General features: G+C 34.3%; 2 protein-coding genes across 3 annotated transcripts; both read left to right on the top strand.

The window, feature by feature from the left end:
* The first annotated feature begins 1,108 nt into the window (after positions 1-1,108).
* On the top strand, positions 1,109-7,575 carry LOC117909199 (fimbrin-1-like). The gene is made up of 15 exons (XM_034823127.1): positions 1,109-1,339; positions 1,478-1,796; positions 1,961-2,131; positions 2,215-2,453; positions 2,550-2,721; positions 2,809-2,847; positions 3,052-3,120; positions 3,256-3,372; positions 3,941-4,152; positions 4,479-4,634; positions 4,992-5,191; positions 5,921-6,078; positions 6,170-6,266; positions 6,466-6,557; positions 6,913-7,575. Exons 2-15 carry the CDS (start codon positions 1,710-1,712, stop codon positions 7,234-7,236), a joined length of 2,133 nt encoding a protein of 710 aa, XP_034679018.1. The 5' UTR covers positions 1,109-1,339; positions 1,478-1,709; the 3' UTR covers positions 7,237-7,575.
* Positions 7,576-9,031: 1,456 nt separating this feature from the next.
* On the top strand, positions 9,032-25,348 carry LOC117908711 (protein ENHANCED DOWNY MILDEW 2). Of its 2 annotated transcripts, none has more exons than XM_034822393.1 (19): positions 9,032-9,169; positions 10,117-10,557; positions 10,643-10,739; positions 13,120-13,170; positions 13,294-13,442; positions 14,302-14,398; positions 14,536-14,634; positions 15,207-15,454; positions 15,586-15,675; positions 15,761-16,291; positions 16,445-16,592; positions 16,698-16,799; positions 18,743-18,835; positions 20,330-20,371; positions 22,486-22,596; positions 23,377-23,448; positions 23,552-23,670; positions 23,744-23,807; positions 23,909-25,348. In XM_034822393.1, exons 2-19 carry the CDS (start codon positions 10,148-10,150, stop codon positions 24,710-24,712), a joined length of 3,327 nt encoding a protein of 1,108 aa, XP_034678284.1. In that variant the 5' UTR covers positions 9,032-9,169; positions 10,117-10,147; the 3' UTR covers positions 24,713-25,348. The 2 variants fall into 2 exon arrangements, with proteins under 2 accessions (XP_034678284.1, XP_034678283.1); XM_034822392.1 differs by having other exon boundaries at positions 13,291-13,442.
* Positions 25,349-25,420: the final 72 nt, after the last annotated feature.

Below are 25,420 nucleotides of genomic sequence, written 5' to 3'. Positions count from 1 at the left end.
TTTTTAAAAACAAATTTTAGAAAATATGACCAAACGAATCTTAAAATATCATTTTTTTAATTTTTAAAAACAAAAATTAGTAATATATATAGTCTATTTAACCATGTTTTCTGAGGCTTGTTTTTAAAAATTATTTTTATTCTTTAACTTAAAAATATTTTTTTATAAACTTTTGTTTTTAAAAATTGATAAAAACAACTCTTTAAAAATTATTTTATATTTCATTTTATTTTTAAAAATTGTTTCCAAATAACCATAAGCAAACACTATTAGAAATTTATAAAAATAATTTTCTACTTTTAAAAATAAAAAACTATTTTTAAACCAAACGGTCAAACATGCTCTTAATATTTGGATATAAACAAAAAAAAAAGTATTTTAATATTATATATATATATATATATATATATATATATATATATATATATAAGATAAAAATATAAAATTTTTAGAAGAATTACCTATAAAGTTAAAAATAAAACACTCTTAATCTATGTCGGGTTTTAATTAGACATCATCTTAGTGTTGCTTCTTTAAAATGATAACTTCTCATTTTAATTTTAGTTTCTTATTGGAGTGAAAATTAAAAGGCGTATGGTTGCAAGGTTCGGATGAATTCATGAAAAATATTTTAAGGATAAATCCATGAAAATATTAAGATAAAAGCAATTCAACTTATTATTGAGGGAAGTCAAATCCGTTCCGCCAGAACATCAGGAGCTACAATTTCAAACCACATAATTGACACATCAAAGCTTAACAATTAAGAAAATGGCATGGAAACTTTTGGACTCCAACTAATATTATTATAATAATAATAATAAATGTTATTATTATTATTAAATGAACCAAATTTAATAATTTTGGACATGATTCAAACTTTCATTTGAGTCATACAATGGTGATATGGGATTCTTGGTGGGCCTATAAAGAGCTGCCACGTCATCATCGAATGACTGGTATGCAAAGATTGAGGTGTAAGCCCAAGATTTAGTGAGGTGGTGGGAAGGGGGAGCGAGTTCATGGATTTATTGTACTCTTGGGAGTAGGGGTGTGACAGTCAGATGGCTCCTAATGACAGTTCTATCGAGGCTGGCTGCTCTCTCTCTCTCATGGTCTTTGCGGTTCCGTAGGCCAAACCGTTTTCTCACTTTGCTCTTCGGCGAAGGCAAAATTGATCTCTTTCTCTCTCTATAATTCCATCTTTTTCTCTCTCTAAAATCTTTCTCTTTCTCTCTCTTTTCTCCCTCGCAATTTCCAGTACTGTTGAATATCTGAACAACAGTCAAATCTAGGAGCCAACCCAGTCCATTTCAAGGCAAATCTCCGATTTTTTGAGGTTCGTGCTCGTGGGTTTTCTTCGATTCCACGTCTTTTTATCCGGGTCTCTTTTGTTTTTTTGTGTCGTTGATGAAACACTGGCACATAATGTGTTTTTTCCTGCATTTTCTCACGTTTTCTTGCGTGTATCAATCAGGGATTAAGCGAAATTTTAGAGGGATTGGAGATTCGTGCAAGGGAGACAGTCGCTGTTAGTGTACTTGTCGTTTCTTCTCAGTGTGTGGATCTGAGTTTGAGGTTTTGATTATCTTGTATCGGTTTTTGACTCCTGCGTTTGGAGATTCTTGTTGGGTCTGGGTCGATTTTGCTTAGTTTGTGGAGGAAATTTAGGGGGTGATTGGGTTTCTCTCCACTTGACTGCGGCGAAGATGTCTAGCTTTGTGGGTGTTCTTGTTTCTGATCAATGGCTTCAAAGCCAGTTCACACAGGTGGAACTTCGAAGCCTGAAATCCAAGGTAACCATGCTTCATCCTTCCCTCATTTACTGAATTTTTTGAATTATGGTGTTTTTATCGAATTTTGTTATTAATTATGATTTGTGGTAGTTATGTGATGGATTTTGTGACTTCTCTAAGTTCTCTTAATGTGCGAATTGCTTTCTTTTCTTTGTGGGTTTTAGTTTATGGCGGTAAGGAATCAAAACGGCAAAGTTACAGTAGGAGATTTGCCAGCTCTAATGGTAAAATTGAAGGCATTCAGTGATATGTTTAAAGAGGAGGAGATTAGAGGAATCTTGGGTGAGTCAGGTGCAGACATGAATGATGAGGTCGATTTTGAAGCCTTTCTTAGGGTGAGCCACTATGACTCATTTTGCATTCGTATTAGGATTAGAGGAATAGTAGTACAATGCTGATCAATTGTGAGGAATGGCAGGCATATCTGAATTTGCAAGGTCGGGGAACAGAAAAATTGGGTGGTACGAATCACTCTTCATCATTCCTCAAGGCCACCACAACCACCCTTCTTCACACTATTATTGAATCAGAGAAGGCATCTTATGTGGCCCATATCAACAGCTATCTTGGGGATGACCCATTTCTGAAGCAATATCTTCCTTTAGATCCATCCACAAATGACCTGTTTGATCTTGTAAAAGATGGAGTTCTTTTATGGTACTTAAGCATGGTCTGCTTGATAATACTCTACTTTGTTATGTCAATGAATATGCTGTGGCTTATAAAGAACATATGTCTTGTGGCTTGATGCAGTAAGCTTATCAACGTTGCAGTGCCAGGGACAATAGATGAACGAGCTATTAACACCAAACGGGTACTAAATCCATGGGAGAGGAATGAAAACCATACCCTTTGCCTCAACTCTGCAAAGGCCATTGGCTGCACGGTGGTGAACATTGGGACACAGGACTTGATTGAAGGAAGAGTAAGTTGTGCTGATTTAGCTATCCATAGGATTATATTGATCTCTTTGGTGTCCCAGAGATTTTATTTTAGTCTGTTCATATTGCAGCCTCATCTACTACTTGGATTAATTTCTCAAATTATAAAGGTTGGTACCCAAACTTTGCCCATGTTTTCTTAGCTTTTTATGTTAAGGACTGAAATAGGACAGAATGAAGTATTCATATTTTGAATATAGAGAAATAGAGATGGGCATATAATGATTATATTCTATGTATAATGTGTTCAATTTTTTTGTACTCATGTTTACCATCAAAACATATTAACTTCTTACAAACTGTGCCAACTTCAGATCCAACTGTTAGCAGATCTTAATCTTAAGAAGACGCCTCAACTTGTGGAATTGGTGGATGATGGCAATGTAATGAAATGTCAATCCCTCAAGCTTTTGTCTTATATTTTTCTGAAATAAAATTGATTGCAAAATGCTAGTTTTTCAAGCTTGTTCTGATTAAGCAATAGAGAATACAACTTTACAGATTATCAAATGTTGCAGGATGTTGAGGAGCTTATGGGCTTAGCCCCTGAGAAGGTTTTATTGAAATGGATGAATTTCCACCTTAAGAAAGCTGGCTACAAGAAGCCCATTACAAATTTTTCTTCTGATTTGAAGGTATGGCTACTCCTATTGTTTTCCAGTAGCGACTTCTATCTATTTTTCCATTGGGATGGGGTGGAGAGTGGAGTAAAAGTTTCACCATATGATACCTAATCCTAGCTGAAATCATGTGTAAAGAGTTTGTAGTAAAGAAATATTTTTGAAGTTGAAATACCTTACATATCTAGAAGGTTTATGTAATTATGGGTAAAAGGTTTTAAAAGTTCATATTTGGTCTCCAGATCAGAATATGGCAATGAGAGTGGGAACTGCAGCATCCTTATAGCAAACATTCTCAGAGAATATAATCACCTTGCTACAGAATGTTACAAGTTCCCCTTGTGCCTCTTATCAATGGTTAACCTTTTTTATTAGTAACTACAACGATTATGAAATTGTTAAATCACAGCAGCATAATTGCTTTCCTGTGAAGTGCTATCTATTTACTTTAGTCATCAACCTGTTTTTTGTCCTTTATTTTGTTTTGTTTTGTGTTTTTTTTTTTTCACTTTTTGTTTTCTTTTGGAATGCTTCAAAATCTATTGCTTTCTCTTTATGATGCCATATGCTCATAAACATGCAGGATGGAGAGGCTTATGCTTACCTGCTTAATGTTCTTGCACCAGAACACTGCAGTCCAGCAACCTTGGACGCAAAGGATCCCACTCATAGGGCAAAGCTGGTACTTGATCATGCAGAGAGAATGGACTGCAAACGATACTTGAGTCCAAAGGACATTGTTGAAGGCTCACCAAATTTAAATCTTGCATTTGTTGCTCAAATATTCCATCAAAGGTGGGAAATGAATAGTGTCAGCTTATTGACATTTTGAGACTTCGTAGAAATCCCTTTTTGTTCTTCCTTTTCTATTTGGCTGGTAGTGTCATAGCAGCTACTGGAATTAGCTGTGAGCATATAGTATAAGTTAGTACAGAATCTTATTGATTAGCCTTCTTCCTTATCTGATTACAGAAATGACTGGCTTCCAGAAGTCAAGTATCTTATCTTTATTTGCTGTTTTGAAGTCTTGCTTGAGAATTTTAGAACACTAACTTGCCATTTTAGTGGTTTAATTATATGCATAACAGCATAAGATGAAAGAATGTTGATCTCTCTTGCAGGAGTGGGCTGTCTGCGGACTGTAAAAATATTTCCTTTGCAGAGATGATGACAGATGATGTGCTAATATCTAGAGAAGAAAGATGCTTTAGGCTGTGGATCAACAGTCTTGGAATTGTTACTTATGTCAATAATTTGTTTGAGGATGTGAGAAATGGGTGAGTGTTTCTGTTGGTAATCAATAGTATCCCTTGTGGTCAAATTCTTTGGATATTCTATGAAATTCCTAAGTAGTTTTAAAAAATATGCTGATTGATTGTTTATCCTGAATAATTCCATGACCTCTTAATGTCTTTCCATAACTTGAATAGCTTTTCCCCTACTCAAATGCATTCTGCAATTTTTTCCCCATATTTTTTCTTGTAAATTTGTCATTACCACAATTTCACACTTCCCAGTTATTTTCCAAATTGTGAAATAATTTTTGAATTGGAAAGCAGAAACAATTTTATGGAACTTGATATTTTGCAAGCTTTTCCCTAGCTTGCTTGATCCATAGTTTCTCATGTATGCAGATGGATACTCTTGGAAGTGCTTGACAAGGTTTCTCCAGGATCTGTTAACTGGAAGCGTGCATCAAAACCTCCCATTAAGATGCCATTCAGAAAAGTAGAGAACTGCAATCAAGTCATAGGGATAGGGAAGCAATTGAAATTTTCCCTTGTGAATGTAGCTGGAGAAGATATTGTACAGGGAAATAAGAAGCTCATACTTGGTAATGTGCTCCCTCTCAAGTTGTATCTGTGTCTAGAATCAAGGATTTTTTATCATGCATCTGGCATCATTCATCATTATGCTAGACAGTGTTATGCATTTATCAATTTGTCTCCATTTTAAAGATTCTACCTGATTAAATTTACTATTTATATAATCATCCTGTTACAAACATGTTATTAATGTCTCTTAATAAACTCTAACTTGATCCCTTGTGAATTGTTTTGATTAACTTTGAACTTCAAAGAGAAAATTGCTTTTGGATATTATTTTGATTGGTCCCTCAATGTTACATATGATGTACATACAACAATCTATACATACCTTTCTTGTTTATTAGGTCATGTGTAATGTAAGATAAAACAACCCTTATATGGAGACGCATTGCATAAAGTAAATAATAATGCATAACTAAATAATCTAAATATACAAGATGGAGGCTGAGACACACAGCATGGCAGTTCCATGTTAATAAATTTTCCTGTTCTGGGTTATTTTTTAGATGTTGATTTTTCACCATTTCATAAAATTTGTCAGTGGATATTGAAAATTATCGTGGTAACTGTGTCATTTTGAACTCCTGAAAAAGTGTTCTGTTACTTCAATACTTTGTCTTTTCTTTTCTTCACCTGACTCTGGCTGATATGGCTTCAGTCATTAGCTGAAAACTAGCAGACTTGTTGCAAAAAGAAGTGATCCAGAGAGCTCAACTTGTTTACATTTGTTTCAGCTTTCCTATGGCAGTTGATGAGATATAATATGCTCCAGCTCCTAAAGAACTTGAGATTCCACTCCCAAGGGAAAGAGATGACTGATGCTGATATCCTGAAATGGGCAAATAACAAAGTGAAGCGCACAGGCAGAACTTCTCAAATGGAGAGTTTCAAGGTTAAAAAATCTCATACATTTCTTCAATGAATCATGCTATCTTAAACCAGGCTTCATCAACCTCATTATGTTCTCTCAAACTACTTTTCAGGATAAGAACCTGTCCAATGGAATATTCTTCCTTGATCTTCTCAGTGCTGTGGAGCCAAGGGTTGTCAATTGGAACCTGGTTACTAAGGGTGAAAGTGGTATGGTTTTTTTCTTTCTTTCTATGGAATATTTTCTGAAAGTTCAAGCCTTCTTTTGGTTGGACAAGAAAACAGGGACTCCAACCGTCTTCATTGGATGAATTTAAATGCCTGTTGTGTTTCATTTATATGCAACAATATTATAATGAACCCATTTTTAGATTAAATGATTTCAGTTTTTCTGTTATTGAAATAATAGAGGAAGAGAAGAAGTTGAATGCTACTTACATAATCAGTGTTGCGAGGAAACTTGGGTGTTCTATTTTCTTGTTGCCTGAGGACATCATGGAGGTAAGGATGCATCTGTAATATGTTGATTTGTTTGTTTTTTTATTTACTTCTGTACAGATACAAAGATTTATTCTAAGTTGTTATCATTTTCTCTTTATCCTTGTGACTTCAACGAGTTGCTTCCATTCACAAGAATAAAATTGTTCGACTCTGTCCATAAAAATAAGGAATTTATTCGAATTTGGACACGATTTTATTATTTCTCTAGTTCTAAATTCAGATTCATGGAAATACACACCAGCAACTCCATCACTCAACTAACTCCAGGGATTCAATTTTCTTTCTGTATACATATGTGTACAAATTGGAAAAACACGACATCTTGATCTAATATGTTTTCTCATGTTTATAACAGGTAAATCAGAAGATGATCCTCACTCTAACAGCGAGTATCATGTACTGGAGTCTGCAGCAACCAGTTGAAGAGCTGGAGACATCTTCATCCCCTGCTGATGCAGCCACTACTGCCAGCACTACTAGCACTACTCCTGATGCATCCCCATCAGCATCTGTGAATGGCGAGGATGAAAGCTCCCTGAGTGGTGAAATCTCGAACTTGATCATTGATGATGCAGCTTCTGATACCACAGTTTCCTCACAGGTTGAAAACGAGGCTCCTGATACCACTACCACAGTTTCCTCTCATATTGTAAACGACAACACCCCTATAGGCGATTGAAGTTTGAATATAAAGTGCTTTTGTGTGAATGGTGCAACTACATTTTCAGCCAAGTGGGTTATATCCCAAAGTTTTCCACCTTACAAACCGAAACAAAACCACAGCGATTATAGAAAAGTATGCTCATTTTCGGATAATACATACATACATACCCTGTACAATCTGTTACTTTATTTTCCTCTCCCCTCCCTCCCCCTTTCACCCTCTTTTGTAGGTAGGCTCTGGAGTTTTGCATGTATTCTTTGCACAATAATTACATTGTTGATGTTGAATAATATGATTCTGCAGATGGAAATTTTGAATAATGGAAGGGAAGAAAGGCTGTTTTTTTTTTCTTCAGATGATGTCTGCTTAGTCCTTGAACTCTTAAACTCGAAAGGACATGATTTGTGGGAATAACATGCTTCTCTGCCCAGCTAAATGGTTGTTTTCTTTGTGATTTGAAGGTGGAGTAAGGGGGGAAGCTCAACCCATATGTGAATGAAGTTTATTCCTATATGCTTGGAATATAGATGAATGAGTTAGATTCATGAACTTGAGTTGGTTGGTTGGATTGAGTTCCATCTAAAAGTAAGTAATTAATTTTATACATATTTAACAAAAAATTAACTACTAGTTAAATGCACATTAAATCAATCTAATATCAACATTTAACTATGAATTGACTACAAATTTTTAAACCCAATTACGAAGCTACTAAAATGTAAAAATTATATTAAAATTAACTATTAATATAATGTTTATTGTACTAAATCTTTTATTGTTTTTATCACCACAAACTAGAAAAAGATAATAAAAAGTGTGAAAATTGAATTTGCTTTTAGTATGAACTAAGATACAACGGGTGCACATCTTATGATTATATATAAATAAATAAAATTATTATTATATTTTAAAATTATAAATTTTATTGTAACAACCTGTATCTAATTATATAGATATTGTTGACTCTAAACCTAAATGAGTTCTCACCACATTAAAATGCAAGGAACCCATACTTATATAATGCTCTTTTATACGATGTGAAATATCATAAACATTTTCTCATATAAAATACAACGTCCTTATTATGTTTCATAAGATTACGAGACATTAGGATAACACTTTCCCATATAAAATACAATGTCCTTATTATGTTTCATAAGATTACGAGACATCAGGATAGAGATCGGTTTTCATACCATTCATAACAACTTGCTTCAAATTATAAATATATATATATATATATATATATATATATATATATATATATATATATATATATATATATATATATAATCGTGAATGTTCGGGTCGGCTTATGCGCATCTCGACTAATCCCATGGGGCCCTGCAGTTAATGACCGGGTAAACCTCCAATGACTTGGTGACCATTGAGAAGCAAATCCAATACTAGACCAACTGAGATACTTCTTAGGATTACTTCAAATTATATAAATATTATTCCCTCTAAACCCAAATAAGTACTCACACACAAAGAAACTATATTTATATTATATCAAAACTTTTTTCGTCCAAGATTGGGATATCACATCTATAAATTAGAAAATATATATAACATTTTAGTATTTAATGCACCTAAATCCCTAAAACATCTTTTCCAAAATTCGCACATACCTTTTAGGACACTGTTATAGAATATTGATTTATTTTTTTTATGGAAAGTTTCTAAAAATAAAAAAAAGGGCCCAAAATGAAGAAGAAAAAGAAAGAAAAAAGAAAAAGAAAAGAAAAGGGAGTGTTTCCCAAATATATAAAACCGACTTAGGAACATAATTTATAAAAGGGAGTGTTTGCACAAAACTCTAGTGCTTGTATTCTGGTGACCGAATAGAAGGCGGTAAGGGGGAGGAGATCCTTCTGCCTCTTTTTTTTTCTCTTCTTAGGGCGCGGTGAGGAAGCGATTGCTGCTGGGTTGTTTGTATTCTGATAAGGTAAACCCTTTTCCGGCGATGAGTCGCTGTTTGGTTTCTGAGAAAAGGAGAGAATGTTGAGAGAGAACAATGGGTGTTTCTGCTGGGTTGCCGAGAAAATAGAGGAAAATAAGGGAAATTTATTTATTTTTTTAATCACATCTAAATTCCACCCAACCGAGCGTTTTACAATTGTTTGGCTTCGTCTGAGGAGAATTTTGGTACATGGGAAATCAATATAGCTTTAAAAAGAGGATTTTGAAGATTTCATTTGTTTTTGTTTGTTTTCCTGCGTTTTCTCAACAACCAAACGGAAGGAAAAATGGGATATTCGTCCAGAATAGCAATGAGGAGACTGGGATTTGTGAATCACGTTTTCTTTTTATTTTTGGGTGTGCTTTCTCATCAATCAAACGGGCTGTTACGCTGATACTCTCGGTCATTGAAACCCTAGAAAGTCAATGTGGCATCTAAATTTCTTATATATATATATATATATATATATATATATATATATATATATATATTATTTTTTTGCATGGTATGTGAAGTTGTAATTTGTGACTGCCTTGTAAGTACCAGAACCATAATCCTCTGTTTAGTTGCTGTGAAAATTGAGGTAGAATATGCTTGAAGTTGGAGCAAAGATTTCTGCTTTTTTGGGTCCCTAAATTTGAAAATTTTTAGGATTCAAAATATCAATTTCTTATATTCCATGATATTGAACAAATGGAAGAAAAACTATCAGCCTTCCAAAAATAATGACATATTAAGTGTCTTAGGATTTTATGAAATCAAGTTGTTTTAATTTTCTATTTCCGTTTGCCGATTTTCATATCATGGTTTCTTTTGACCAAAAAGACATTAAGGCAAATCTGGACCAATTTGATTTACGCTGAAAGATGGAATTGCATTCATTGTCTCTTCACTCTCATATTTTTTTATTCTCTGTCCATGTGTTCTGTTAGGCTGTGAGGTGAGCTTGTGAATTGAAGAGAAATGGCATCTTCAGATGATGAGGGTGAGACTCTGCCAGGGTCTGTCTCAAATTACCATTTTGTAGATGACAAAGGTGAACCCATATCATTTTCGGTTCTGCCTATTCAATGGAGCAAGGGTGACAACCTGGATAGCAAGAAGGAACCTATTTTCTTGGATGGTAATGCTGACAATGGGCTACAGAAGATTTATAAGCAGGTCATTGCATGGAAGTTTGATCTTTCCGATCTGAATCCTGAAATATCAGTGCTCTCCAAGGAAAATAACTGGATCAAGCTTCAAAAGCCAAGGAAGAGCTTTGAGGATATTATCAGGTCTATCTTGATAACTGTGTGGTGTCTTCATTCTATGAAGAAAAATCCTGAAACATCTGGGAAATCATTATGGGATCACTTGTCTAGAGTTTTCAGGTAATCATATTAGGTTTTCAATCCTTTCATCTTTCAGTTTATTTTTTGTAGGTGCAATTGTTGACATTTGTTGTGCACCTTTCAGCTTGTACGATGTCAGACCTTCTGAGAATGATTTGGTGGATCATACCACTTTAATCGGTGAAGCTGTTAAAAGGGATGAGGGCTTAGCAAAATCCAAGGTTTGTTCTTCATTATTGTTTAAAACATTGCAACAAGATATTATTGTTCATATTGTGCACATTAGATGATTAATTATGTTTTTTGATCTTTGTGTCTTTCTTTCATTGGCACTATTTTACCTACAAAATGGGTGACAATTGTGACTTGAAAAATGGTGTTTCACTTGTTTACTAGATGTCTAATTGCTTCTTTTATGTAGAACCATTTACAAGTATAAAAAAGTGACACAAAGGTGTCACTTTTTCTTCATGCCATTTTAGTAAATTTGATACTACTAGATTTATATATGTGCTGGTAGGTTTATTAGTGCCCAATCTATTTTGACCTGATTCAACATTGGCAAACATCTCATCTGTCTTGGCACAAGCAAATACATTGGTTATAATTAAAGTCGGTTCCAGATTTTGTTTTGGCTCATCTTGTTATTGGGATTTGGCAATTGTAATAAAAGATTTTCTCTGAAACTTTTTGTTATGAAAAAGGTTAAGTTGGAAGATCAAGGTCTTTGACAGGTGCATAGTTCCCTAAGGAACAAGGTGCAAAGATCTCTTGGGGCCTTAGGACAACCCAAGGCACACACTTGAGTGAAGTGAGGCACGGCCTAGTGTGCATGTGAGATTCTATAAAATACTTTTATATTTGGACATGCAAACATCTGTCTTACTCTTATGTATCACCAAATATGTTCAATTTAGAAGAAAAAGGGCCAAATTGACCGCACTGTTCCATGACCTTGAAAAAAAGAAAATAGATGTGGCGTGCCTATGCAACAAGGCGCCTACCTTGGTAGGCAAGGCACTAGAAGTGGTGAGTTTTAACAAGTATTTGGATGTGCAAGAAGAGTTTAAAAATTTAAGAATCTTTACAATCATAGTTGAAGGAGATGTTGCCAATAATGAGTCCTGAAAATTTATCTTTCGGTGCCATTTTTCTGAACCTTCTGATGACCAAGGAGGAAAATATCGGTAATCACGGATATATCGTTACTTCGATTTTATGGATATATCGGCGGATATTTTGGAAAAAAATATCGGTAGACTCAAAATTGTTAAAAACTCATGGAAATGTAAGGAAAACCTCATAATAATATAATTAGAAGTATAATAGACATTTTAAAGTTGTTTTATTGAAAAAATTGATATACATATGATATAATTTACGATATTAGATGTAATTATATTATGTCGATCTATAAGAAATGTTAATTTTGTAATTGTTCTCATTATAAAGTTACATAAAATACTTCATTTTATTAAATATCAATAATTTGTACACATTACATTGCAATGTCCCTTTAGTACCAAAATGAGGATCGATGTGGTTCAATGGGATTGATAGATGAAGGAACCCCGTCTTGCTGTTGGAGACAATATTGGTCCCAACTCAATAAGCCTCGATTATATTGGTTAAAAATTCTAACATGTTATGCATATATATATATACATTGATTATTAAATTACATCAAATATTATTCAATAATAATATTGTGATATTTGATTATAATATGTTTAATTTTAAAGTATATTTAATATTAAAATTATGATATATTTAATTTAATTGTATTAAATGATAATAAATGTATAATTTTTTAATATTTAATTAATAATATATTAATGATATTAAAAACTTATTGCTACTTAATTAAATGAAAATTTTTTATTTACTTATAAAATAATTATAATTAATTCGTAATTTAAAGGATTGTTTTAATATTTTGTGTATATGAACACTTTTAATATATATATGTATGGTGCCGGATTATAAACAAACTGCAATGTTGCCTGGATGGTCGCTAGGTGTCCTCCCCAACCTTTAGGTCGGGGGTTCAAGTCCTGTGAGAAGCGAAATGGAGGGATTTTGGGCATCAGCAGAACATTTTTAGCTGGTTTGACCCGTGTTGACCTCCGATATTTCTGTGGCAAATGTCGTGTCGACATGTACCGATACACTGAAATATTGGCGATATTTTGGCGAAATATCCCGATATTTTATTCCCTGCTGATGACTACAAACAGAGAACAGCTTTAAAACATTACCACAGTGGCTATTATGAAACCGTAGCACTCATGGGGATGTATCCATCAAGTTTTAAAAAGAAAAGATAACATAAAAGCCTTGGGCATTCTGTTTTGCATTTATTTGAATACAACTTGTCTGATTCAATGTAACATTCATTATGTGTGCTTCTTGCTGCACCTTGTTTTGTAGTTGTTTTTGCTTGGTTTACTTCGTGTTTGTTGTAAATAACAGTTACCTGCAAGTTGAGTTTCATTTGAAATACGGTTGTTCTTTGTTCAAGATCATATCTAGGAATTAGTGTATCAAGAATTTATATTTTCTTTTGCACTTTGTGATCTTGACAATTTATTTGTTGATCAGTTTTTGCTTACATTTCTTGAGGAGAAGCCCAGGAAGAGGAAATCTTTTGAGGTTTGACTCTCGTGCTTTTCTGTTTTTGCCCACTTGTCCTCTTAAAACTTTGATCTTTAACTTGATTATTCCTTTTTGTGCAAGTTTTTCTTTATTGAGCAAGTGCACTTGTTGGTTTAGCAGGATGTTCCAACTACATCTAAGCCTGGGTTTATAGTTGATTATATGGATGAAGATGGAATAAGTGAAACCGGAGAAGTTGGTTCTGATGAAGAGGAGGACCTGTTTGATTCTGTGTGTTCGATGTGTGATAATGGTGGTGATCTTTTGTGGTATGCATTATTTATTTATTACAGTTGTACTTACATTTTTTGATAAGATGTTCCTTTTGTACTTGAGAACTTCTATTACATCTCCATGACCTCATCTTGTATTGCATAAAATTTAGTGTCCTTGGAAGATTCCCTGGTAATTTAAGGTTTAATTCATCATCGTCATTATGGTTGTTTCTAGTCTGGTTGAGTTTGCTGTTTCTTTTATTGTTATTGTTGTTGTTATAACTATTGATGCATAGTGACAACATGTGCTGACATTGTCAGGCTCATTTTTATTTTATTTTTATATTTTTACTTTTTGGTATAAACTATTATAAAAGAGTTGAGTGATTCTTGGTTTTTGTCATCATCATGCAGCAGATGTAGCTCTGTTATATCTGCAGAATAAAATTGAATGCTATACAAGGCCCTAACATACTCCCTTGATGGAGAAAACAAATTTCATGTAAAAATGAAATATATAAACAAAATGTACACTCTCATTAGTTTGTTTGGAAGTATAAGGGTTGTTTGACTGGGGACATAATGATTAGATTCTTATATTCTGATGCACTAAAACCATTAGATCCATTTGTTTTTGTGTGTCCTTGTGGAAAATATTGTCTAATTTTCAAAAGATTTGTCATGAAATGCCTTAGTTCTACATGGCAGCTTTAATCTTCCAAGAAGGTTGTTTGCTTCCTACTTTTATATATTTGTCTAATCTTTCTCCCTCCAAGTAATATGGTGCACCGCTTTTATATCTTTTAAACTATTACCTAGCTTTAGACAGATCTTATCATGGTTTTGTATTTGATTAACTGAGCATCATTTTGATAACTACATTTTAAAATCTATGTTATTGTTTATGATGCAGCTGCGAAGGGAGATGTATGAGGTCATTTCATGCAACTAAAGAAGCTGGAGAGGAATCACTCTGTGCTACACTTGGAATGTCTGTGGCTCAAGTAGAAGTATGCTATTTTTTTCATATTTATTATTATTACTTTCTGGTGTGCACGTGGATATGTGCTCCTGGGGCATTTTTTGATTTTGAGTTTTTCTTCTTGTTTCTTTTTTCGTACTTTCATTTTATTTTACTACATGGCAGGCCATGCAGAATTTTTATTGTAAAAACTGTAAATACAAGCAGCACCAGTGTTTCTCTTGTGGGAAGCTTGGCTCTTCTGACAAATCTTCAGGCGCTGAGGTATAAAGCTGCTATAAAACATTGAATGGATGGAATTTTGGTTTGTTGATTTTATATTATTTTTCTGTTTGATGACTTAATTAGAACATTGACAGCTGAGGTTTTTGTAGCTCCCTGTGATTCTGTCAGATTTACAAAGTATTTTTGGGATAACTTAGCTATAAAAGCTTCAAATAATTTTTTTGCCTTTCTTTTGGTGTGTTCCAAACTTTGAACACACCCTTTGCCCCCTCAGACGCTAGTCATTACTTGGTATTTCAGTTAAAAGATTACCACTTCCATAAATCCTCTGCATTAATTTTTAACACATCTGATGTCCTATTATGTTTGCCATCACAAGTTTTTTATTTTCTTCACATAGTTGCATCGGAATTGACCCGTTTGTCTCTTGTATCGGATTATTGTAGTCGTAATTGATTACTGCGGTTAGAATATAGGTTAACTGATTGGGAATTAGTTTGCCATTTCAAAGATTCCCAAGGATTGTTTCTTCCAGTTTTTCTCCATGAATATACTATCTATGTGGATCTTAACTTCAGTGGCTCATATTTTCTTCACCAATTGCTTTTTAGGTCTTTCTCTGTGCTAATGCAACCTGTGGACGATTTTATCATCCACAATGCGTTGCAAAACTGCTTCACCGGGAGGATGAAGCTGCAGCAGAAGAGCTTCAGAAAAATATTTATGCAGGGGAATTATTTGCTTGCCCTATTCATAGATGCCATGTCTGTAAACAAGGAGAAGATAAAAAGGATCTGGAGTTGCAGTTTGCTATATGTAGACGTTGTCCCAAGTCATATCATAGGAAATGCCTGCCTAGGTACTGCCTGATTGTTTCTATGATTCATATTTTATCTTTCAATATTGTTATAAAATATTATGATTTTTTTTACTTAATTAGTAGTGTATGGGTAATGTATGGATGGTTGATGCTCAAGTTATTTTTATCAGGAAAATTTCTTTTGAAGACTTGGATGAAGAAGGAATCATACAGAGGGCTTGGGATGGCCTATTGCCCAACCGTATTTTAATATATTGCTTGTGAGCATTTAATGTGATAAGCTTTTTTTCTTCTCTATATTTTCTATAGCAACTCGTGACATTTATCATCAATTACTTTGACCAGAAAACATGAGATTGATGAACTACTTGGGACCCCTATAAGAGATCACATAAAATTCCCTAATGATGAAGAAAAAATGGAAAAACGAAGATCGGAGTTGTTCTCAAGCAGAAAGGACTTGGACAAGGTTGTGTCAAAGAAGAGAAGTCTGGTCTCAGAAGACTCCCCACGTGAAAGAATGGCTGTCAAGGCAACGAAACGGGTTGAGAAGTCGTCTTCTACTGTGAAAGATGGTGATTCTACCAAAAAAAGTGAGAAAAGATCATCTGGACCAGATCCTTCAAAGAGACTCAAAGTAACCGGTTTCTCCAAAAAATCATTGGATGACAATGTAAAATCCATTTCAAAGAAAGTGGATAAGTCATCCATGGCTGATGAAAACAAGACATCCTTGGGAGAACAGTTATATGCCCTAATCAAGAATAGGTCTGAGCCTAGGAAGGAGGATACACCTAATAGTGAACTGGAACAAAAGGTTGTCACAAAGATAACGAGCAGTTCATTGCCTTCATTAGATCGGGATTCAGAGAATAGGTTATACACTTCTCTTTGCATTACTAGATAATTGCATCATTATTTTCTAAAATTTCATCAGATTTATACTAATTGCATTCGGTTGGGATTGGAATTTTTTTGGTACATAATTCGAATCATCTCATATTCTGGAAGTGACATCCTGTAATGCAGAATATTGGCCATAATTAAGGAGTCCAAGTCTTTAATAACTTTGGAAGATGTCATGAAAAAGCACAAAGTGCCATCTACCCATGCATACTCGTCAAAAAATACAGTTGACAGGACTATTACACAGGGAAAGGTGGAGGGCTCTATTGAGGTATGTCTTGATAGTTTTGAAGTGTAAATCAAAGCTTTGAACCATGGTGTCATTTTACTGAAAAAGAATTTTCTCTTGATGCTTTTACTTTATCTTTTATTGCAGGCTCTTCGAGCAGCTTTAAAGAAGCTAGAAGGAGGGGGCAGTATTGAAGATGCAAAAGCTGTTTGTGAGCCAGAGGTTTTGAACCAGATAGTTAAGTGGAAGGTGGTTGCCAGCTCTGGATCCTATTTTTTGTTACTAGCTGTATTTAAAATTTATTTATTATCCCATTTCAGCATGCTGTTCTTTGCCTTTGGTACAAGAGCTTAGTAATATTGGGCTTCCACTCCACCTGTCACCTCGATAGGATTTTTATTTTATTTTATTTGAATCTAGGAGAAATTTTTTCCTTTGACGATGCTATAATTGGAAAATAAGGATATTTACCATCTTTAGTGTATAAAATCATTGTTTTAAAAACCGAACCAAACTAGTTGGTCCAACCATCAGCCTGTGGTCCTTTAGGTTCATTTTACCTTTTCAGCCTGACTTGATTGAAATTGGTGTTGAACTGGCTGACTCAGCCTGGTTTTCCATCCAAATCTGGCTCCTTTTCATTTTTATGGAATGCATGCAGGAGGTTGGGCTTGATATATGGATTTTCATTTCCAATTACTCCTACAAATTTTTATTTTCCTCAATGACCATTGTGCCAACATTACTGTTTGATATATACATGGTCAAGACCAATATACAACTTTTGAAAATTAAAATACTCTTATTGTTTTGTAAGATGATAAATGTAAAAATAATATAATGATGGTAGAATAACGAAATATATGATTGTTGAAGTAGAGTTAAATAATAAAATTTTATTTCATTTTTAGATAGATTTTCTTAACATTTAAATGTTGTAATTATATATTTATGATGTCATGTTGACATTGCGGTTCAACTGCAGTTGAACCATTGGTCTGACCAATAAACTGTGACCAAGTGACTTCTCCAGTTCAGTGATTCTTCCGTTTTGAAAGCATTGTATAATAGTCGATGTAAAGCACATTTTTCTCCCGAAACAGCAAAAAAAGAACTGCTTTGGATTTTTCATCCTTTTCGTGATTTTGAGTCAGTGATAAAAGTTGATGTAGTGCACATTTTTGTGTATCTTGCATGATGATAGTTGACGTAGCACACATCTTTGTGCACTTGCATGTGCATGGTGGCTCATCTCATCCCTTCTAGCTTTCTTGTCAAATTCTATATGCTTATAAAAAGTGTTTTAAAGGAATTTTTTTTTTATGATGCTATGATTTTAATTAAGGACAGGAATTAGGTGGAATTTTGACTGGCCAACTTAAAGCTAGTGGACTTCACATTACTCAAGGACCAGGTGCCATTAAAACACTAGTTTAGGCATTGCTGATGATAATTGCCTTAGGTCTCTTTCTACATGGGGTTCATCCAGTGGTGTTTGTGCATTGCTAAACATACCCTTCAATTCATGTGTAGGGCTTGAATCTACTGTTCATGTGTAGGGCTTGTGAGATGTTCCCTTCTGTGTGTCTAAGAAAAAGGATGGAATAATCATTTTAGCTTATTCAATGATTAGAGCCTAAACGATAATTAAAAGTTGCAAGCAACAAAATCAGAGAAAAAGAAAAAGAAAAAATGGAAAAAAAGAAAGAAGAGGAGAGCAGAAAAAGAAAAAGAGGTAAGAATTGGCTTCTTAAGTTGAAGTTGGGCATGTCATTTTCAGAAACCTAGGTTGGCTCTGTAATTTGGTTGTTGAGGTTACTTGAATAAGGAAAAGAGATGTTTTTGTATCCACTTTCTTCTTTTGGGTCTATATACAACAAGTTCATGTGTCACAGTTTTCTGCTTTCATTTCCATGTAGCTCCTGTTGTTATGTCTGTTGCTTCCTTTTCCTTTTTATTGTTTTAACTCTCAAGTATTTTGGAGATGGTTATTTTATTGGGAGTAAACGCTAAACTAACAAGACAGGCTTAACTCATGACCTTGTAATATGAGGTCTCTTGGAAGCCCCTCAATACCATTTGGGTTGCAATGCCCATGGTGATTTGCATCTATTTTCTTGACTTATGATATTTGATATGTGAAAACAACTTTGTAATCTTGTGTCATGAGCTTGTTATTCGTATTTCTGCAGAACAAGCTTAAAGTTTATCTTGCACCTTTTCTCCATGGCATGCGGTATACTTCTTTTGGTCGCCACTTCACAAAAGTGGACAAGCTTAAAGAGGTAAACAGTGTCTCTTTATGGTCATGGAAGCTTCCACTTGTTGACTAGCTTTATCATTTTCTGCATTTTCTTATACTATTTTTATCCTAACATCTGTAGTGAGAAAAACAATATTTTTTATTAATATATTTAATTTATAGTGATTTCATTTTTCCTGTAATCTTCTTCCTTTAAAATACATATTGTTAGTTCAACTCATTTTTATGCCCAATCAACACTGTATCTTGTTGGAATTTCATGCATCACCCAAGGCACCTGTTTATTTTCTCAAAAGTGATTTTTCTACACAGAGGACTTGGTAGTTAGGATATGCAGTTAGCAAATGCAGTGAATTGCTTCACATTGTCCTACCTCACCTCCACTCAATGGAGGGTGAATTATACTTATCTGCTCAGGTTTTGATACACAGAGCTACCTACACTTGTGTTCCTAAAATTACAGTAACCTTCCTCAGGTTATTTTATCAACTGCAGTGATGGAAAACCATGTCAGGTGAAAGCAACAATCGTTTATCACTTTCACTTTTCTGATATGAAGCAAAAAGGGTTCTTCTTAAGTACATTCGTGTCCAATACTACCTTATTAAAATGTTCCTTCCCCATGCGATGATGGAGGCTCCCTGGCTATCATTTGATGTGGCGGTATGCTATTTGTCATTGTAGCCTATGGAGTTAGTGTGGAGGAGCTATCAGCAGTCAGCACAACCTCTTATTCTGTCATATAATGTTTCAAATGCTCGTGGGCATTGGTCATTCAAATAATAACATCCAGATTAAGATTTGCTGCATCTAAAAACTCTCCATTTATGCGCCTTGCAAGTTTAAAAGCTTAGCTTAAGAACTAATTAGTAATGCTATTGTTCTGGTAAAAAAATTGAAGTGAAATCTAACGATGACAGCTATTTTTTTTTTTTTTTTTGATCAGAAATGATGTAAGCTATTTCAATTTCTTATTTTTTTTCCTCCACTAAACATTCCATTCGAACTTTTGTTTGAAAAAGTTGGTAGGAATTTGTAATTTGCTGGTTACCACTGAGTTGTGGCTCAGTTTGTAACTGGAGGCTCCCAAGTAACCTCATGTTAGAGGTTGGGAATTCGGGCCCATTGGAGTTGTCTTTTTCTATGGAACTGTAGTATAATCTGATCAGTTTTGAAAAGAATTAGTTCAATTTTGTGTGAGATAAGTATAATTTTCAATTCTCAAATTAATAGTTTCTAATGGTTAGAACTGGAGACTTCTGATAATACTTGTGTTCTTAACTTTCAAGGTTGCTTCTGTGAGCATTTTGGTACTTTGATCTTTGACTAGTGACTTTGATTCAACAAGAGCTCATATTTGAATAGAGAATCTTCCTCTAGTTATATTATGTTCTCATTACATTTTCTTCTTCCCCCATTATTGGATTTGGACTTTCTACCTTATATAAAAATTGAGTACAAATTTCCACTTATATCAAAATTTGGTGATCCTAAAAGAATGATTTCCAATGTGCAGATTGTTGAGAAGCTCCATTATTATGTAAAAAATGGTGACACAGTAAGTACTTTTACTCCTTACATGATTTGCATTTCATTTGTTTTGGTTATCGGGCTTGGCTTGAGCTTGGCAGAAGTTTGAGGCACTTTGCTCAAGCTTACATTTTTTTTTAAGTAAGCTTGAGTTTAGCTCAACTTGGCTCATTGAAAGATGAGTTAAAGTTCAAACTCAAGTAAAAGTTTAAAACTAGAAAATTAGCCCTTTTTGAAGGCTAAAAAATGATTTGAGCATTTGATTCCTTAATTAAAAAAAAATGGAAAATCTCTACTACTAAAGCATCATCATGTTTTATTTATTATCTGGCCTTTTGGTGCCCTTGTATACGTTCTATGTGTTTCAGTGTGCCCTTTTGCTAGACGCTTGTAATATATTTCTTTGCTTGCTTATTGAAAAATATATTTGATTTATTATCATGTTTTCTTTTGTATGGTTGATGTAATTAATAATATTTACACATTATAAATTTGTTAAATATTTAAATTAAGAATATGATATTTACACATTATATGGTAAAATCTCTATAGAATAATAATCTGGGGACTGAGAAAAATTATTATCTTAATGGGGTTATTGATTTATTGATAAAAAATAATTTATTAATTTGTTGATACATAGATATTTATTAATACAGAGCGAGCATTATGTTTTTATTACAACACTTATACATGTATGACTTATAAATTAAAAACACTAAAATGTAGTCAAAATTTAATACATAGAAGCCTAAGAGACTACTAAAATACTAGGTAGTACATGCATTGCAAAAAATTAAGGATGAGGTTGAGTTCGGTTTAGGTATGAAGAAAAGACAGACAACTTTAGATCCATATTTTGAGAGAGAGTTGAATTGAGACAATGGAAGTTGAAAAAGGTTACTTAATATTGTATTATGAATTTTTGTTTGCTATTTTTATATGTTTTTCATTAATTATTAATTTATATTTCCTTGGGCCCTTAAGAATTTCTAAAAAAATTATTATCTTATGCATGTAACGAAGTTCTTAATTTAGTACACTAAATCGAGTTGGGGCCACAAAATTTTATTAGTTTATTAAACATTTATTTATTGAGATTTTGCTATATATATATATGTATATATATATAAATGTATGTATGTATATTGTTAGACAACCAATTTAACTAAAAACTTAAGCTTGTTAGATTTGGGTCCACAATGTATATTGTGTGCTCTAATACCCTCCCTCATGTGTAGTCTTATTTAGGCTTATTATACACATGGACTTAATAAATTGGGGAAATAAAGGACTTGTTTGGGAACGTTTTTGAAAACAGTTTTTAACAGCAATTTTAAAAATAACTATTCTCCCAAAATAAAAGTTTGGTTGGGAACTTGGAACGTTCTTTACGTATTTTCTATGTTTTCAAATATTTTTTTAAAAATAACTTTTATTTTCAGTCATTCTTTGTATATATACAATTATTTTTAAAACAGCCTCTAGAAAACTTAAATATGTTCTCAAAAGACACTCTGTTTTTAGAACTATTCTCAGAAACTTGTTATAGGAACAATTGACAACCAAACATGTTTTCCTATTTTTTGTTCTCAAAAACAAAAAACTATTCTTTAGAACAGTCCCCAAACATAGCCAAGGTGGCCTCTTTTTGGGCTTTAATAAATTGAGGAAATAAACATGCAATAAGGTTCAGATGCATGATAGGTCAAATGAGGCTCTAATACCATGTTAGACAACTGATTTTTCTAAAAGAAACTTATAAGGTTTATGTCCACAATGTATATAGTATGCTCTAACAAATAGTACTATTTTGTTAAATATTATATTAATTTGAAAAAAAAAATGTTAAAAACATATACTAAATTAATTGAATAAAATATAAATGTATGAACATTATGCGAGTTACTCGTGACCTTTTTGAACTGAGCTTGTTAACACTTGAGTTCAGCTAATTAAACTGGCTTAATTATTATTTGAGATTGGCTTTTTTTTCTTTCCCCCCCCTTTTGGGTTGCATTTGAACAAGCTAAGGATGAGCCAACCTCAAGCTGAATTCGAATGGTTTGAGCCTCTTTAGAGCCCTACCTCTATTATGATTTCTCAATGTGGGTACTGGATTATGAATTTTCTCTTAAACAGATAGTCGACTTTTGCTGCGGTGCTAATGATTTCAGTTGCCTGATGAAACAAAAGCTTGAGGAGATGGGGAAGAAGTGCTCATACAAAAATTATGATGTTATTCAACCCAAGGTGATCTTTGCTTTTAGTTCTTAGATCATTGCTCTGATTACATGAGTTTCACCCAATTTTTCTATGATGTGCTCCATCCTATATTTCTTTTATTTACTATGACCTGTAGACATGGACATAGTGTTGCATCTAGCCATGGATATTGTTTTGGCACTTGACTTGAAACTCTCCAAGATCTGGACATTCAACAATTGCTTTTGTTATATAAAAGCTTAGTCTTTTTAATGATCTTGACCTGCATCAAGTAAGGGTTTAGGAAAATTGAGCAGCTAAAAGTTGAACATGTTAAAAACTTGAATGTTCTTTGATTAGTGGGGTTGAATTGAGAATAGCTGACCTAATAGTCAAGTGTTACATTCTGTTTGTAGTAAACCTGCAACCTTGATGTTTTTACATAAAAGATTTTGTTCCTCGGAAGTGACATCCTCTCCAGTATGGTCCAGTGACCCATGTCTTAAAGAATGTGATATTTAATTTGTCTTTGATTATTCCCTAATTTGAACTTTAAGGGATGAAATGTAGACAAAAGGGCAGTTGGTGTTTGTCTTTTTCCCTGGTCTATTCCATTATCATGTGTTAAGTTTTTTGGTGCTAAGTTGTTGCAGTGAGCTTTATTGTTGTGATTGTAAATTCAGTGCTTGCATATATCTAACTCTAAAATGGAGTTTTGTTACAGTGATTATTAAATTCATTACTCGCTTATGTTAGTCTAGTTCGGTGCCACCTCATCTGTATGTGTGTGTATTATTTATATTTATCTCTTTCGGTACTTCTGCGCAGAATGATTTTAACTTTGAGAAGAGGGATTGGATGAGTGTTAAACAGAAGGAATTACCTACAGGGTCACAATTGGTGAGAAATAAAAGCTTGTATTCATTAAAGAGTATGGTGTTTGGATTTCTCTATCCTATTGGCAATTGCTTCAACATTTCTTTGTTCTTGCTGCTTGTTGTAGATCATGGGGCTAAATCCTCCCTTTGGAGTTAAAGCGTCTCTGGCAAACATGTTTATTAATAAAGCTCTTCAGTTTAAACCAAAACTCCTTATTCTTATTGTTCCCCCAGAAACGGAAAGGTAGTGGCTTTCAATTATTCCTGAATCCCTCTCTTTTCCTCCCTCCCTTTCTGATGTGTTCTATCTTCACCAGGCTAGATAAAAAGAGACCACCATATGATCTGATCTGGGAGGATGATAATGAACTCTCAGGCAAGGTATACTAAGTTCACAATTTCTTTATAGCTGAAGTTGAACTATATTCATCAAAATACAAATATGTTTTGGTGGTTGATGCTGGCGTATTCTTCTCTTTCAGTCGTTTTATTTGCCTGGATCTGTTGATGTAAATGACAAACAAATCGAGCAATGGAATGTGAACCCACCATTACTCTACCTTTGGAGCCGGCAAGATTGGACTGCTAAACACAGGGCCATTGCTCAAAAGTGTGGCCATGTTTCCAGGCGACGCAGAGTGTCACATTTGGAAAAAATTCAGAATGAAGAGCCAGTCCTTGATCATCCAATGGAGGATCAGACTCATTCTGGTCATGTCTCCATGATGCCGGATGAGCATTCAGTGGAAAATCATGAACTTGAACACGAAGAAAGAAGAGAAATTGTGACTGCAGGTCGTGTAGAAAGTTCTCCTCACAGTGGTGTTGACAGAGAAGACCATGGGAAGAAGCTTCTCAATGAGAACTCAAAACAGAGGCATGGTAAAGGGAAGCATGAAAAAAGAACAGAGAATATATCAGATGACAAACAGATAATGACACCTGTGAGTGAGACGTGCAAGGGAACTTCTTGCACTTCCTCACCTCGTGCAAGTGATGCCAGGTCCACAGTGGACATTCACCAACCTGAAGCCCTCAGAAGTCCTCACTTGTGGAGGTTGGCGAGGAAGTTTATCCACATTTCCAGCCTGGTGTTCCTGATTCAAGTTTACAGAGAACAGGATATGGTGGGTCTCATGCTAGCATTCCAGAGGACATGGCAAGGAGGTACAGGCTGGACAGTGAAGAACCTTTTTCTAGTACGATCCACAGATGGTCAACTGGTGTTAGTCCTGGCCTTGATTATGGAATTAGGAACTCAGAGGAACCATTTACCAGTTACATGAGAGGCAGCATTGACAACCTTGGTTATAGGCATAGCATCCGAGACAGAGATGAGTATGGAAGGAATGCAGATATACGATCACAAGTTCAATCTTATGGGCTACATGATCCCATTGGTATGTCTCAGAGGAGCAACTATTTAGCTGGTCAGGATCCCCGGTTTGGCCAAATGGGTTCATTTCCATCTACTTATGGGCATCCAGGTTCAGGAGCGGAGTCATCTTACAGTAGGATGAACACATCAGCAATGCAGCGATATGCACCTCAACTCGATGAATTAAACCACACAAGGATGAATTCTTTTGGATATGAACGGCCCATGCCAATTAGAAATAACATCTATGATCCTCTTGCACCCCCCCGACCTGGATTCCAAGCTGATTCAATGGGCTTTGCTCCGGGCCTTCATCACCCATTTTCAAAGCAAAACTCATCTGGTTGGCTCAATGAGTAGATAGGCCACCATATTTCTTTTAAAGATTCCGTTTTTTGACCATTAATGTTGTAGGATGTTGAAAGGTATGCTCTACTGTTTGATGCTGGTTAGAGCTTTGGATTCCTGTTATATGTAGCTGTGCAGAGTGGTACTATGACACTATCCTTAAGTTATAGAATTTAAAAATGCTTCTTATCTATAAGTTTAGGCATCATTTTAATTTGTGTGAGAGAGAAGTGTTGGGGGGTTTAAAATTTTCTGGAGGGTCCTCTTC

This window comes from Vitis riparia, chromosome 19 (genome assembly GCF_004353265.1).
Source record: "Vitis riparia cultivar Riparia Gloire de Montpellier isolate 1030 chromosome 19, EGFV_Vit.rip_1.0, whole genome shotgun sequence".
NCBI lineage: Eukaryota > Viridiplantae > Streptophyta > Magnoliopsida > Vitales > Vitaceae > Vitis > Vitis riparia.
The sequence above is the reverse complement of the archived record's forward strand: the minus strand, read 5'-3'. Positions and strand labels throughout refer to the sequence as shown.